This window comes from Corylus avellana, chromosome 1 (genome assembly GCF_965113065.1).
Source record: "Corylus avellana chromosome 1, dhCorAvel1.hap1.2, whole genome shotgun sequence".
In the NCBI taxonomy this organism is placed as follows: Eukaryota; Viridiplantae; Streptophyta; class Magnoliopsida; order Fagales; family Betulaceae; genus Corylus; species Corylus avellana.
Genome location: NC_142490.1, coordinates 4568364 through 4584007, shown reverse-complemented (window position 1 = coordinate 4584007; position 15644 = coordinate 4568364). Strand labels below are relative to the sequence as shown.

Here is a 15644-nt window from a genome sequence, read left to right as displayed (position 1 = left end):
ATTTCTTTTATAAACTTTTTTTTTTTTGACAACTCATAATTGATAAAATATCAATTATTAAGAGTATTTGTTTCACAAGTTAGTCATTAACTAATTATAATAAATTAGATTTTTTAATTAATCATTTCACAATCAAGACGGGTTTAATTATTGGAGTAATAATATTATTGTTAGATAATTACTTGTTTAGAATTGTCAAAACAGTTATGACTAATGATTTAATAATGTTTTTCTTTTTTTTTTTCTGACAAAATAAAATGTTACAGAAAATATATAGTAATGTGATACAAATTGCTTCTCAAACCATATTTATCATCAACTTAAAAAATTTGTTCGAATGTGGAATGCTGGAGAAAGGATATATATATATATATATATATATATATATATATATGCGGGCCTCCACGCTAAACAGAACTTGGACGCAGTCTTCACATATCTCACACTGAAAAATCTTCTCTTTTTTCCCGTCATGTTGATTAACATGAGAAAAGAGCATTTACGAGCATCATCTTTCCAATTCCAGCACCTTAAAATGGTGTCAGCCACGTCCTCGTCCTCCACCTGTCCCACAAAAGAAATCAAGTCATTCTAAAAGGATTCCAACACTAATAGGATCCTCTCCATTCATGGTCGGGATTTGAAGTTAGTGTATTTAGCGGTGTATTATTTAAATTTTATAAAAGAAGTGTTAACATTGTCCACGACAACATGAATAGGATCTTTGTCCTTAAATTAACATCAAGGATTGTGGATTGTTACCTTTGTTGCCACCAGGTCTGCCTAGAGAGCCTCCTCTACCCCGGCCTCCTCCCATGCCTCTGCCACCTGCATCGTCTACACCACGCCCAATGCCTTTCCCTTGCCTCCCACCAGCACCTTCCTCTCTACCTCTTCCCCTTCCGCGCCCCACACCGGGTGGCCTTCTATCTGAACAAGTTGATAGTTAAAAGGCTAGTGATATATAAATGCATACATATAAAAGCAACGACGCCCATTTTTTCAATCTTTTCCAGCTTCAGTGCAAGTAAAAACTCAAGTAGTTCTAGCAAAACCAGAATGCTAATGATAGCCAGTTCTGGTCAATCCCTGTATAATAAGCTAGTTGTATCTGAAACTTAGAACATCAAAACAAACTCTACCAAGGAAAAAGGAAATATTAGAGCTAACTGAAGCTGTGAGAACTGAATTAAGCGTATAGCTTCTGGATATTTGGCTGAGCTATATTATGCAAATCAAAATTGTACAATAATTTTGAACTCTCACAGAAGTGAATCTTTTTGCAAAGTTTTATTCTAATTTACTCTTTTTTTAAAAAAAAATTTATTAATGCAAGTCCAATAAAATAACAAATTAAACTGAACAAAAACCAAGACAGAGACAGGTCCCTTTCAACTGTAATGAACACCATGTAGCCACAAAATATACCTGAGCGGCTCTTTGTCTCCTCCTGAACTTTGTCAATCACCTAAAGGAAAATGCAAACATTACCATAGGAATTCGTTAGGTCTTGAAAAAGTTGCAACAACTAAAAGTAAGATTTAAAAGTATCAGTACAAACTTGGAGTATTCCCAACTACACAGCACAACAAAACCCAAGAGATACCCATAATGTCATAAAACATTCCCCTCTCAGTGCAACAAACCTTCTCCATTAAATAAGCATAGACTAAAAGAAAAGTTAAATGGAATTCCAAAAGCCCAGAAATATGGCTAGAAGTAAGTCTCAGCCTAACTGCATGATGGACAGATACCTGCCATTTAGTACAAAAGGTATGACAATTGGAAATCCAAGAAAATATATGACACAAAGGAGATGACAGAAGCAACATATAAAGATTCTTCATCTTGTGTAAACAGCTAACAGGGGTTTGGGAGGGTGAAGGCTATCTTTGAGATGTAGCATTGTATTATTGACAACCCCCCACCCCTGACCAAAAAATAAAGAAGAAGAAGAAGAAACCAAAATGGCAAGAAGGTAAGAACTCTGGTCAGGAACAACCAAACTCTATGTTGACGTCACAACAATGCGCTTCTACAGAAGGCATATCATCTAAAGCTTGATCAAGTGTGTGTAAGAGACACATTGTGCCTCTACAACAAGAGGTACAAGCTTTGATGAAAATCCCTTATGGAGCACATCAATGTCGGATTTGGCTAAGCTACATCATTCCAGAGTAGGGGTTTGACTTGTAGCCTTGTATTATTGAGACCCCCCCACCCGTGACTAAAATAAATAAATAAATAAACCAAAATGGCAAGAAGGTAAGAACTCTGGTCAGGAACAACCAAACTCTATGTTGACTTCACAATGATGCGCTTCTACAGAAGGCATATCATCTAAAGCTTGAACAAGTGTGTGTAAGAGACACATTGTGCCTCTACAACAACAAGTACAAGCTTTGAAGAAAATACCTTATGGAGCACATCAATGTCTGATTTGGCTAAGCTACATCATTCCAGAGTGGGGGGAATATATATTGAGGTTAAAAACGAATTTATCAAAAGAAAGAAAGAAAGAAATACCTCATCTGGAACTCGAAGATACTTAATTGTATTCCCACGAATGTAACATTCTGGCATTCTCCAAAACCTATCTCCATCCTACATTGTCATAGTGCGACGATGAATCACAAATACAGTAAATTTAATTTATGGCAAAGGATAAAACTTAAAAAAATTCAAAGAAACTGATGCAGAAATGTTTCGAAAATAATCACTTTTGAGGTACATATGACTTCTCGAAGATGGATATTCATCCATGTATCACAGTTCACCAAATGCCCATTGTAAGTCTCCCCGTTTTTCAGCTCCACTAACTACCAACCACAAAAATAATAATCAGAATAAATATCATCTGCATATCAATTTGGATGGCATTTACAACTTAATTATTTGACTGGCTCCTTACTACAGTAAATAGAAGCCAAGATACCAATTTCGCATTCTGGAAGGATCATTTATGCTGTTTAAAACAACAATCAATGCAATGTAATGTTTGTTTTCATAAGCAAGAAAACTTCTTCAAAAGTTTAACCAAACGACAGCTAAGTTTCAAATTTCATGTATTAAGTACTTCTCAATTGAGTTAATTATTAATTATTCACTTTCTTTATTGTCTTTTTTTTTTTTGTTTTTTTTTTGCAGAAATTATACTTTACCCACCTGTGGCATGGGTCAAGTTTGAATTGCCAACCCATGATTTAAGAGGTCTCGTTGTATTAGTCCATGAGTGTAATGCATTCCAATCGTGAAAAGATTGCTATAGCATTTTTTAGGTATGTGATCAATACATGCGAATTTTAAGCCTATAAAATTTACTTATCAAAAAAAAAAAGCCTATAAAATATTAAGGAGGTGATTTTAGGTGGATAAAGTGCAACTTTCTAAACCATAGGCTGATAATTCGAACTCGACCCAAAAAGCAGCTGGAATTAACCATTTATTTTTTAATCTCTATTATCCCAAATGACAGGATTTAAAAAATTAACTATCTTTCCTCTTCCTACGTTTTCTAGGCTATAATGTGAAAGTGAAACATAAATCAAATCCACGGAGAGACAGCTCTCACCATAGGGTGCCCTTGTGCGGACTTCAGCAATGAAAGAGGAAGCTGAGGAAAAAACCAAATAAAATCATTAAATAAATTCAAAACCAGGGTCTTCATTCTCAAACAACCACAGAGGAAACAGCCAAAAGCACGAAACTCTAACCCTAACAATCAGTACAGTGACCTACATACCATTTTTCCGATTAAGGCAAACCCAGCAGCGATAATAGACCTGCAAATATATCATCATCAGAAGCAACGTAAAGAGAAACATTAAAAAATAAAAAAAGAATTAACCCGTTTGGTTGCTAAGAAAAAAAAATGCAGGAAAAGAAAAGACACCGAAGTAACTTTAGAGTCTTTTTTGAAGATTTCAGAAAGTAAGAGAACATATAAGCTTGAAATTTTCTTTCCCTTGCGGCATTTTTTTTCTTTTCTTTCTTTCTGATTTAACATAGAGAGTTTAGCGCGTAACCTGTAAAATTTGTGTAACAGTTGAAGAAGAAACAGACCTTTGTATTGAGCAATGCGAGGGGACAGCTTGATGACTCTTCTTTGAGGACAGTGGCGGAGTATAGAGGTTTAAAGGGTACGAGAAGATGTTGAGGTTTTTGCATACATGCCCTCGAAACTTATTGATGTTTCAGGACTGAGGGTAAATCTAACTCAGTAGAGTCCTTTTAAAGTGAAATTGATTACTGAATGAGAATCCCATTCACACGCATTGTACTCCTCAAGAATTATGTTAATTAGTATTATTTTAAAAGACAACCAACAAGTACTTCCGTTGTCGTCCAGCGGTTAGGATATCTGGCTTTCACCCAGGAGACCCGGGTTCGATTCCCGGCAACGGAACTTTTTCCTTTTTGGTTTCTTGTTTTGCTTTGTTTTATTTTCTGAATCAGCCAAAAGTCTTTTGCAATTTATTTCCTTACATTTCAGAACCCATGATGCTTTAATTTTTTTAGAAAAAATTTTTTTATTGGGAAAAGTCTACCCCTTAAATTACCAAATAATTTACAATGTCCCATAAGGGCAGCCAAAAAAAAAAAAAAAGACCATAAATTTTTTTTTCAATAAGATAAATAATTCAATAATTTTTTTTTCAAAAAATAATAATAATAATAATAATTTTTTTAAAAAAAAATTTCCACGACCTATTTTTTATTTTTTATTTTTAAAATATGATTATTATTATTATTATTATTATTATTAATTTTAAGGGTATTTTTGGTCAATGGGAAAGACATTGACAATTTTTGGTAATTTAAAAATGACAATGTGGCAATTGAAAGTTTGAGGAAAACATTGTTAATTAGGTAGTAGATTGAGAAAATTGTGTGGACTTTCCCTTTTTATTTCTTAGCTTCTCTGTAGATTATTAAACTAGACTAGAACATATTTAAAACGACACTGCAACTAGAATCACGTTCAGCATTTCATGGTTCTATTGTTAAACTCCTTGTAACAAGAGGGTGTGGAATGACTCCTTTAAACTTTTATTCAAGATTTAGGGAAAAATAATTGCAAAAACTTGAGCTACTTTTCACACTATACATAATCACAAACTTGTCAACCTTGCCCACGAACACTAAAAATTAAAAATCAACCACAATTCTTTTCTGTTATACACATCTTAATATAAACAGTAACAGTACAATGCCACAAAACTGAGGAGAGAAACTCTAATGGCATAGGACAATTCCCGCGGCAAAATACAAAGAGAAAAGAGAGAAAAGACGAAGCAAGGATGAGGAATGCTACAAACATTCTTACTCATACACTCCCTAATGTGGCACTGAAAATCACCATTAGGTTTTCAGTGCCGCATCAAGGAATGTGCATTTCGGAATGTGTATAGCATTTCTCAAAAAAGGATTCACATACTCGATACAAACGGGTATATACGGGTAGGAACTCATCACTATGTCGCTTGTACAGTTACAGCATACACTGGTCTCATAATTTTGTTTTCGTATATTCACTTTCCAATGCCGAGTTCTTTGGTAATGTCTCTTGTCAGGCTAAATTGCAAAGTATTATGCCATGGAAATTGGGTTCGGGTAACGGGGAGCTTCCTCCGAAGATCCTGCATTGCAATCAGATTCATATGTATTATAGGGATTTAGGAGTATAATGAACCTAGAAAGATGGCTAAAGAAAACAAGAAAGGATTCATTTACCTGCCACAAAACCTACTAAAGATATAATACTCTACAGAAATTGAATAAGTAATTGAGCTTGAGTCTGGAAGTTAATTATAATACCTTTTTGTTTGGGGATTTTTATTTTTTGTTGGTGGGCGGGAGATAACTGGACAAGGGGAAGGTTATTGGCACAAGCTCGGGCACTTGTACCCATCCAATTTGTTGGTAAAACAAAAACAAATTTAGAGATCTGTTATTAACTAACACAAGGAAAATCTTTAAAGCACCATTTATTATCGAGCAATTTCCTTTTCTTATCAATTTTCCAAGAACCAAATAGAGGATAAAATGCACAACAAAAAGGTAGTGGGTCTAAAGGAGAGCTGTCACTGATTGGATGATTAAAGTGGTTAGTTCTTGTGGAGTTGATTACCATTTAAGCAATGCCATCCCACATGAAATGATTTGATACCTATATGTTGGACAGTAACACTGGCCTATATGCTAATAAGTGTTGCTTAGAAAGAAGAAACTATCCTATTCTAGATTGAGGGGAGAAAGAAGTACCTTGAAAGTGGTATCAGGCAAGTTCGAATAGGATGCCTGTCAATGTATAACTCTCAGTAAAGACTTTTGGAAAATGAAAACCATTTAACTACAAGAACAGGAATATTTAGTACCTCAAGAGATGCCAAGTACTCTGTCTCATGGTGGCGAATAATGCTAGCTATGGTAATTGCAGAGTCATCAGGAGACTGAAACAAATATGAACATAAGAATTGGATGGTAAAAAGGGGATAAAATTAAATGACCAGAACAGGCATAGCATATTGCGTCATTTATATATCTTTAAAAAATGAACAGTACTGGAATTCTTAAAAAGTATTTCAGGAGGAAAAAAGAAGAAGGAAATCATTACTTTTCCAACAGAATTATGCGGGTAAGCCAATGAATGGGAAGTGGGAATTAAAATAAAAATAAGTCACAGGAAACTAGTCAAACAAGATTTGTAGTCTTTTGGCTATCACGGTTTTAAAGATTACCCAGGGCATAGAACCATAACTCACCCAGCCAAGTTATAAACAAATACAACAGCAAAATCAACATGTTCCAAACACCAACATCCCAAAGTATACTGTGTCTTCAGACTAAGGAGGAAGGGCACTTATGAATCAAGCCTAATCAAGCTTCCGCAAACAGTAACAATAAATAACAACAATGATATAAAAAACAATTGTTGATAGACATGTAATGTTATAATAACCTGAAATACTGTTGAATCTCTGCATTCATGTTTTGCATCCAACTGCACGTTTCCCTCTTCAAAATAATGGGCACCAACCTGAAAGCAGGAAAACAATACAAGGACAAAACTTATTGTAGGTGTATATGACCTCAAGAAAAATTAATGCAGCCTGGATTGCCTAGAAACACAAATGAGAGTAAAAAATAGTCATACACGGCTGATAAGGAATACCTGCAATTTGCCTCTTAGTTCCAGCATTTGATCATCATCCTTGAACTCAATGTTCCATACTGAGCGCCAACTTCCATTGCTACACAATGTGCCATAAAATATGAAAAACTGAAAAATCTTATCATGTAGAAGTCTCTTATTTCTAAAAGACCAGGTACATGGCAGGGTACAAACAGACTGACAACCATGAGTTGGTATAAAGTGATTACGTCCTATTTGAACCATGATGCCAAAGAAAGAGCAGTTTAAATTGTCATTTGACAAATTTCACGAACCAGAAGTTCTGTGGACTAAGTCTAGCAGCGGAGATCACCACAGCAAGCTCAAAATCAAATCCTGGGCCCTCCACATCTTTTCCATTTGTACAGTAAACTGAGCAGACACCTTTTGGATAAGCTTCACCAACATACTTCAGTAATTCAGCATCCAGGGCACATCTGTCAAGAAAAAGAAAATGGCAACTTTAGCAAGTCTCTTTCTATCATGTAGAAGTGTTCCGTGCTCTGTGCTGCCATAAGATACAGTTTTATTTTATTTTTTTCCATTGAATATTCGTATGAAGAAGCATATATAACAGTAAATTTGAAGAAGTTACAAATTAATAGCATAACACCAGCTCCACAAAAGTATCGCTACACTCTCAACGCCATGATGCACAGCAAACATGAGTTTGATACATCATAATTCCTGGCTGAAAAACCTTCAGAGTAATATTTTTGTTTACTTTCAGTACGGGTAAAAATACTCTATAAGTAAATAATTGATGAATGTAAATCCCTTGGGGGTAACAGTGAAAGGAGCTCATTTGGAGCCAGGGGCAGAACTAGAGTTTAGGAGGGGGGGAGGACAAAACTAAAAACACAAAATTTTAAGGGGGTAATAATTAATTTTAGGGGGTCCATTTCATAAAAATACATTCTTTCTTTTTTATGACGAGGGACTTCTCCAAGGCAGGGCCACTTCATGTACCCACCCCTGTCAGATAAACCTCGGATCAGGTAATACTTCGACTTCGTTGGCTGACTGGCCTCAAGAAATTGTTTGCATCCAAGGGAATTCAAACCTTAGACCTGATGGAAATGCCACTAATACCAAGGCCCTTATCACTTGAGCCAAACCCCTAGATTATAAAAATACTAAAATTTAGAAGATATTTTCAAATTTTTGTTACATTTTTTTAAATTTTGGGAGGGCCCAGGACCCCCCAAGGCTACCTATTTGGCACTCAGGACAGGTAAAACACACCACTGATTTGCTGTCAAATCTTTTGAAATTTGAAAGCCAGACACTTATTCCAGTTTAACGGGAAATCTAAAAGATCATAGATTCAAATAGAAAACCAATTCTACCCATAAGAATTATGAAGCGTACCGAAATTCCTCTATATATGAGGATGGAAGTTCCTCATCCAGAGCAGGTCTCACCTTTGTACAAACCTGAACCAGTTCACCATGTTATTTAAGATAATACATGGCAGAAGAAAACTTGACAAAAGGGAAGGAAGATAGGGCGGAGATGGGGGAGGGGAAGAAATTAAAAAAAAAAAACAAAAAAAAAAACATATATATGACATGATTCAACAAAGTACACACCAACTAATCACAAACATGAGTATGAGACATAATAAACATAATGTTTTTCCTTAAGTACTCCATTCAGAGACACAGATAATTGAAGATTTGTCCATAATCCATACCTCTTTCATAATGCAATTCCTAGAAAAAGATTTAAATTAAACTATTTGCTACCCTCATAATCTTATTTGAAACATTAATTGTAAGAACTAAGATATCCATGGATCTTCCATAAATCTAATTCTCATTTGCAATAACAAGCTTTTTCTTATTTCTTTAGAATGTCATCATTCACCTAAAAGTTTAGCATATGTGATAAGTAAGATTAACATATGCCTCGAGGTTTAAGCATTGCCTCCAGTAATGACAAAAAACTTGAATATTGCTTCAGAGTTTTGGTAAAAATCCTACCATCTCTCAAGAGAAAAATAATACAAGAAAAAAGGCATAAATTACTTGTTTAATGTGGTCAACTGTAGCAACTTGGGCAGTCCTTGGATCAAGAAACTCATTCTCATTGAGCTCGCCAAATGATGTAATCAGCACCTGCATCCAAAGCAGTGAGTTAAATATAATAAGATCGGGTTTGAAAATCAAAACCTAACTCAGAAACAGCAAATTTTAGAGCATGATTTGATACAATCAAGTGGCATATGAATCTTCAAGTAGTTAATCTCATTCGTTATTTATTATAAACACATGCAATGCCAAACCCTAAATCCTAATTTTCCAATTCGGGTAATACTAAAGGTACTACATTGTACTATGATTAAGTTACAAAATGACGTTGTCATTTGTGGTAGTGCCAATTCTACCTTGTGATACCCACCAATTGCGTGCAAATTTGTACAGCGAGGACGAATGATGAGGTTTAAAAATTCGGCAACAACATCATGATGTAACTCTTTTATGGTAAAATCTATATGATCACAAACATTTCTATATCAACTGCAAAGAAATAACTAATGCCCATCCAATCCCACAGACAAACCTTGACACTCTCTTATTCAACCTTTACTAAACTCATTGAGCATAAATGATCAAAAAGGAAACCCGAAGGCTGAAGAAAAAAGCAAGTTTTCATAAGGATTCAGAGACTTACATCGCCCATTCTGCCGGGCATTTCGAGGCAAATCATGTGGGATTTATTGTACAATGGAAATGACTCCGAAGCCGATTCATTGTACAATTCTTCGTTGTCCAGTATCGCTTTCACATCTGCAAAAAACAACAAAACCATTCAGAATGTGAAGAAATTAATCGATCACGAAAAAAAAATAGCAGAGAAAGCGAAAAAGAGCAAATCCGAATCTGAAATTGTAGAAGAGCCAGTGTATAACTCAGAAGAAGAAGGCTAATGCGAATTCAATTTTTTAAAATAAAATAAAAATTGCAGAGAGAAAGAGAGAGAGAGAGAGAGGAGCATTACCTTTGGCAACGTATTGGATTTCACCGGCAGGAGAGTTGAGAAAGAACCATTTCGCTATCTCTTTCTTCTGCTTCTCACTCAGCTCTGCTTCTTCAACGTCCGCCATTTCTCTCTCCCTCTCTGTGGGATTTGATTTTTTGGGAGGAAATTACAGTTGTGGGAGAATTTCAAAGGAAATCACAGTTTCGAGAGTGTTGTGGTGGAAAAGGCTCATGAATTGATCTGGACCGTCCAGTTTTGTCGGGTCTACATACACGAACGGATGAGATCCGTGGAGGCCCTCAACTGCGTAGCCATGGTTACTATGCTACGGCCGCACATGGTGCATGATCTGTAAAGGTGCTTTTGATTTGCGTGAGCCGAAAATTGCTTTGATGAGATGACACGATCGTATTTACGCGGAGGGCGTTTAATGGGTTGTCAATCGCATGTTGGGTTTGAAACAGACAAAATTATCTAAATTAATTTTAGGAAAAAATGTAAAATTGGTTCACAAAATTTACCTGAGAAAACAACTTGATTGTATAGATTAAATTATTTTTTTTCATATCTTTCGTTCATTTTAATCCAACGGTTCAGGTCTTTTAAATTTTATATTAAATTCATGTGTAATTCACACATCAAAATTGTTCGTCAAGTTGGACCACTTAAAGACCGAATGTAAGACTACAATTAAATGAGTCAAACCTTTCATTCTTAACCAGTTAATTTTACATTAAGTTGTATCAATGTGTCAAAAATTTCCGGTCCTACTAATTTATTTTCACTATCTTAGTTCCTTTTTTTAATGAATGGTCTTGATTTAAACAATTACAGAGAATCTAGATCCAAGGTGGCTCGAAATGCCAAAAAACTCGGTAACAAAATTCTTGAAATCATCGTTATCTGTCTTGTATAAAACGGGCAGAGTTTTGCCACGTCAATAAACAAATTGAACAGGAATGGTCTTGTCTGCTCCTTATCTGCGTTTGCAATCGGTATCCAGCATAACACCGCACCCACTGGGTCAGTCCAAAACACCCGTACGAAGTCTTGGCAATAGCTTTAAATTGAAAGTAACAGTAAACATGGCAATTGGCAATGCATGCATCAAATCACATCACTCTTGAATCCACTAGTATTTACACTGAATTTGGAAATACAACAGCCTTGACGGTAGTATAGTATAATTTGTTAGCAGTAGTTCCACTGCCGGAATACATTATCTTCCAAAAATTGTTTCCATGCCTTCAAGGGGCCAACCTCTCCGTAACTTGCTGAAAATTCCTTTGATCTTAGATTCATAAATAAGCCTCTGGCAGCAAAACCCATTAGCTCAGTAGGATCCATATAACCACGCATCCTGGACACAATCCCATCTCCATAGGACAAACCCACTTTGAGATAGGTGTAATTTAGCTTTGGTTGTATCTCTGATTCTTGCCCCAGTGAAGAAGCAGGCTCCTGAGAATACGTAGCATCTAGCCTTGGTGGGATCTCTGATTCTTGCGTCAGTGAAGAATCATCTTCAGTTGATAAATAGCTTCCCATCCCAAAGGATTCCCAGTCAAGTAGCTGCAAGATCCCAGCTGTTTGTTCTACACTTCGTACAGGATGATTTTGTAATTGTGTTGCTTGTTCAAGTGCTAACCTGTCAACTTGAATCTTCAATTGATGTAATCGGTGACCAATTCTTGAAGATACACCATCGTATAATTTTCCTCTTGATGCGTGTTGCGCTTCTTCCACGTTGAGCAAATCATCGAAATGGATAGGGTCCCCAATAAGTATTGTTACCTACAATGGTGGTTGGAATTCAGCAAATTTTGATTAATAACACTGGAGCCATCAGTATAACAAACAGAATAACTGGAGATTGAGCTGTATAGTTTAGTCTTCAGGAGGCTTGGTGTTTCCTGGAGTTTCTGGCTAACTAGCTAGAGTGCATTGTATTCATTGTTGATATATGAAAGATTTATTCATTCATCCAAAAATAATAATAATAATAATAATAATAACTGGAGATAGAGGGAAATAGTGAAGTCCAGAATCCAGGTTATGATGGTATCAAACTACTCAAGTAGTCCATTTTGTTCATTTCAGGTGCTAGAAATTTCCATCAATAAGAACATGACTGCTTAGATAACCTACCGTCTTTCCAATTCTTGGGATTTTGGCTCCGACAGGCATGATCTCCTGCATCCCAGTATGTACAAATGGAATAACCATCGGAATATTGTCTGCATCCAGGACTAACCTGTTCATGTACAACAGTAAATACTCCTTCAAAGAGAAGAAAACGGCAAATCAAACTTTCTAACTGGCAAGAGCTTGGATGAAAACCTCCCTTCTCTATCTCTCTCTGAAAAAAAAAATTCCAAGAAAATTATCTGTCAGACCCCTACCTTCCAACACCTCTCTTGGAAGACCGCATGGTTTTTCCACCATCCAGAGAGCGACTACCTTCAGGGAAGATGTGAACCCACCCACCACGATTCAATTTTGCAATAGCCATATCCATGCCCTGAAGCAATTAAGAAGCAAGATGAGAACATGTGGACAGTTGACAAGTAGTTTAACATCACCAAAGGAAGACCAAATTATAACCAGAGTATAAAAACATTAAATGGCATAAAATATATAGTGATCTAGATACTATATAAATACACACACACGCATACATACATACAGACTGCTATGTATCCGGCTACAAATTCCATCCTGCATTGGAGTCATTCAAGTAGAAATGGTTTTAACTAAAATTCCACATTTCAATTCAGAAACAAGTAAAACATCTGTGGCATACAAGTTAATGGTTCCAAGAAAGATGAGATGTATAAGCTCATACACGATATTCAAAAATAGAAAAATAAATAATGACAACATATAATTTACACAGTTACATGTACACATAAGGACACATGGAGTGGGAAATAATAAAGTCCATATGGCTATTATCCTATAATCTCGCTGCCCTTCATATCAATGCAAGGGGAGGAAAGTTATTAAAAACAAAAACAAAAAAACAAAAAACAAAAAACAAAAAAAAATAATATTCTAAACAGAACAGCCTTGACGACATCCATTGCTTCAAATACAATAGTACAAGTCATCTACAAAGTTTTTCTAACAACACTCAACAAGTGAGCAATATGTTGACAAACGAAATACATGCTTACGGGTATACCTTCTGATAAATACCATCACCACGAGCAACTGGCAATACTTTGACAGATCGAAAGAATGCAGAAAACACGGGATTGGTAAAACAACGATCAGATGCACAAAGTGTCCATCTCAAGTTTTGAGCATCCCAAAGAACACTTGGAGGAAGCAGCGCAGCAATAACAAATGGATCATCCACAGAAGCAACATGATTGCTGACCTAAAAAATTCCCTTATCATCATACACTATATTCAAGGATAAAAATGCAGAAAAATCGAGATGAAAATTGGAAGTTAACACTAAAAAAAATTGCAAAATAGTGTCCAAGATAAACTTTGTAAATAAAATTCAAACTTAAATCCATAAAAATTAGATGAATGGTTTATACCGTAATAAGAGACTTCTCCTTGGGTCTGCGCAGCAATGCGTCATGCAATTTTTCTAAACCATAAACCTGCAACAACAAATAACAGCTCAAATCAATTCTCGCACAAAAAAAAAAAAAAAAATTCCAATCGAAGAAGTAATAATGGGTTAAGGGGCAACATGAAACATGGAATGCCACACACCTGAACACGATTTAAGCCGTTCATAAACACATGACAAACATTTCCAAGAACAGGAACAGCCACAGCTTGAAGCATGCGAACAAGGACGGACTCTTCTTCAGCATTGAAGTCTTTACTCACTGTGGCCAAAAGAATTTCACAAGTAAGAATCTAGACGTGCTTATTTTGAAATTGGAAAGGCTAAAACAATGTTTCTTATCATATGGTCCCATAAGCACCGTTTTTCCAAATCTTGGATGCATACTAGAACACACACCCAGTCATTGTATAGAGGACTTAAAATTTTTGTATAAAGAATACCAATTCTGGTACCCTCCTGTGGAAAAAATCTATAACATTTTCTTCGCTAAAAAGTACTTGGTTGCAAACCTCACGAACTTTCATCAGCACATGTAAGTTTAATTGGAACCATTTTCTCTAAATCACACAAGTAAATTGTGCATTGTATGAAAATTATAATAACATGGCACATGGTGTTTTTCTTGCCCAACTGCCCTAATTTGGGTAGAGCTCACAAGAAGTGAAAGTAGAGGTGCCCTCATTTTCTCATCATGGCACAGAAACCCCAAAAAAAAAACCGCTCCTTCAGGATAAAGATACAACGATTATCAACCCAAAAGGCCACATTACCAAATAGGAACTTTCCAGCAAGAAAAGAGGCAAAAAGGATCCTAAAAAGTTATGAGAACTGAAATAAATGCAACCCAATTGGAAAAATTCGAATTCCTCAAGCTGAAAACCTAGATGTAAAAACTTAGGTATCTAGAAAAAAGCCAGAAACTGAAAATGGTTGTGCTTAAAGTTTGTCTAAAGCCTCTGGCTACCTAGTTTCACACTAGACACATTACCAAAGCATCATTCTATTAGCGTACAACAAATGGATCAAATCACATTCACCCATTATCTAAACTAATTCAACTCAACCCAAAACCAAAAAAGCCAAGAAGAAAGCTAATTCGGCGCCTCTAAAAACAAGATCAAGTACTTTCAAAATCCCGACCAATGATCAAAACACAAACAGAAACAGCAGCATCCATATAATACTTTGATAGTATCTCTCTGTCTTCGAACTTACACATAAATCCATAGAAACACATACAGATGCCAATAAGTCAGAGCAAAATGAAAAAACAAAGAGCCAACTTGCATCTTTCACAAACAAGAAGCACTTTCGAAGCACAAAAATGCAATTAGAAACCAAACCTCCTTTGCGATAGAAAACGGAAGAAGAGGGCAATGAATCCCTGCGGAAATCGCGAAAGCGGCGGAGCAAACGATCGACGGTGGATAAGTAACCGTCGCCGGAAAAAAGCATCGGCTGCTTCCGGCGGCGCCGGTCCACCGCCACTCGGAAGCGGTCCCTGAGGCGGAGCGAGAGCGCTTCCGCCTTGCTCTTCCACAGATCCCCTCGCTCTATCCTGTGCACCGCCATTCCAAATGCTCAACCACAAAGTCCCGCACAGAACAAGAGAGCGTACTCAGAGGAAACACAGAAAGTTGAGGAGAACTCGAGGAGAAATCATAGATGCTAGACTGAGAGAGAGAGAGAGAGAGAGAGAGAGAGAGCTGGGAGACGCGCGAGCTAGTGAAAAGAGAGAAGAAGAGAAAGAAGAGGAAGGGAGGGTTTTTGATTTTACGGTGTGGGAGGGTCTACGGTGAGCGCTTCCGTTGCGTCACTGCATCCGTCGATTTTTGGATAAGCCTGGGATAATATCAATGTGGGGTCCCTGCATTAGATATGGAGGGTCCACTA

General features: G+C 36.3%; 3 protein-coding genes and 3 non-coding genes across 6 annotated transcripts; 1 reads left to right on the top strand and 5 right to left on the bottom strand.

Moving 5' to 3' along the window:
- Positions 1–265: 265 nt before the first annotated feature.
- EMB1644 (Small nuclear ribonucleoprotein family protein) lies at positions 266–4189 on the bottom strand. The gene is made up of 8 exons (XM_059582116.2): positions 4063–4189; positions 3743–3782; positions 3572–3613; positions 2721–2819; positions 2527–2604; positions 1429–1468; positions 763–930; positions 266–564 (listed from the first exon to the last, which is right to left on the bottom strand). Exons 2-8 carry the CDS (start codon positions 3743–3745, stop codon positions 542–544), a joined length of 453 nt encoding a protein of 150 aa, XP_059438099.1. The 5' UTR covers positions 3746–3782; positions 4063–4189; the 3' UTR covers positions 266–541.
- Positions 1987–2176, bottom strand: LOC132173204 (small nucleolar RNA snoR127). Its single transcript, XR_009439295.1, has one exon. It is a non-coding gene; the product is annotated as a small nucleolar RNA snoR127 (small nucleolar RNA).
- LOC132173203 (small nucleolar RNA snoR127) lies at positions 2274–2463 on the bottom strand. Its single transcript, XR_009439294.2, has one exon. It is a non-coding gene; the product is annotated as a small nucleolar RNA snoR127 (small nucleolar RNA).
- A 144-nt stretch (positions 4190–4333) lies between the features above and the next one.
- Positions 4334–4405, top strand: TRNAE-UUC (transfer RNA glutamic acid (anticodon UUC)). The gene has a single exon. It is a non-coding gene; the product is annotated as a tRNA-Glu (tRNA).
- A 703-nt stretch (positions 4406–5108) lies between these two features.
- Positions 5109–10490, bottom strand: CPA (Subunits of heterodimeric actin filament capping protein Capz superfamily). Its single transcript, XM_059581850.2, has 10 exons — positions 10178–10490; positions 9851–9966; positions 9205–9294; positions 8546–8610; positions 7450–7611; positions 7175–7253; positions 6962–7039; positions 6378–6452; positions 6265–6300; positions 5109–5639 (listed from the first exon to the last, which is right to left on the bottom strand). The coding sequence occupies exons 1-10, from the start codon at positions 10281–10283 to the stop codon at positions 5532–5534; spliced, it is 915 nt and encodes a 304-aa protein (XP_059437833.2). The 5' UTR covers positions 10284–10490; the 3' UTR covers positions 5109–5531.
- A 761-nt stretch (positions 10491–11251) lies between these two features.
- On the bottom strand, positions 11252–15546 carry LOC132172447 (Phospholipid/glycerol acyltransferase family protein). Its single transcript, XM_059583955.2, has 7 exons — positions 15095–15546; positions 13892–14010; positions 13711–13776; positions 13344–13541; positions 12562–12680; positions 12308–12413; positions 11252–11953 (listed from the first exon to the last, which is right to left on the bottom strand). The coding sequence occupies exons 1-7, from the start codon at positions 15321–15323 to the stop codon at positions 11351–11353; spliced, it is 1440 nt and encodes a 479-aa protein (XP_059439938.2). The 5' UTR covers positions 15324–15546; the 3' UTR covers positions 11252–11350.
- Positions 15547–15644: the final 98 nt, after the last annotated feature.

Bases quoted from the DNA above. Each gene is read 5' to 3' on its own strand.
- CPA (XM_059581850.2), bottom strand. From the start codon at position 10,283: ATGGCGGACGTTGAAGAAGCAGAGCTGAGTGAGAAGCAGAAGAAAGAG. The intron at 7,040-7,174 runs GTATTCCTTATC...TCCTGCTTTCAG, and splicing joins AACTAAGAGGCAAATTGCAG to GTTGGTGCCCATTATTTTGA. The intron at 6,301-6,377 runs GTACTAAATATT...ATACATTGACAG, and splicing joins AGTACTTGGCATCTCTTGAG to GCATCCTATTCGAACTTGCC.
- LOC132172447 (XM_059583955.2), bottom strand. From the start codon at position 15,323: ATGGCGGTGCACAGGATAGAGCGAGGGGATCTGTGGAAGAGCAAGGCG. The intron at 13,542-13,710 runs GTATAAACCATT...GGAATTTTTTAG, and splicing joins AGGAGAAGTCTCTTATTACG to GTCAGCAATCATGTTGCTTC. The intron at 11,954-12,307 runs GTAGGTTATCTA...CCACCATTGTAG, and splicing joins TCCCAAGAATTGGAAAGACG to GTAACAATACTTATTGGGGA.
- EMB1644 (XM_059582116.2), bottom strand. The intron at 1,469-2,526 runs GTATTTCTTTCT...ATTTTCCTTTAG, and splicing joins ATCTTCGAGTTCCAGATGAG to GTGATTGACAAAGTTCAGGA. The intron at 931-1,428 runs GTATATTTTGTG...CAACTTGTTCAG, and splicing joins GGAGACAAAGAGCCGCTCAG to ATAGAAGGCCACCCGGTGTG.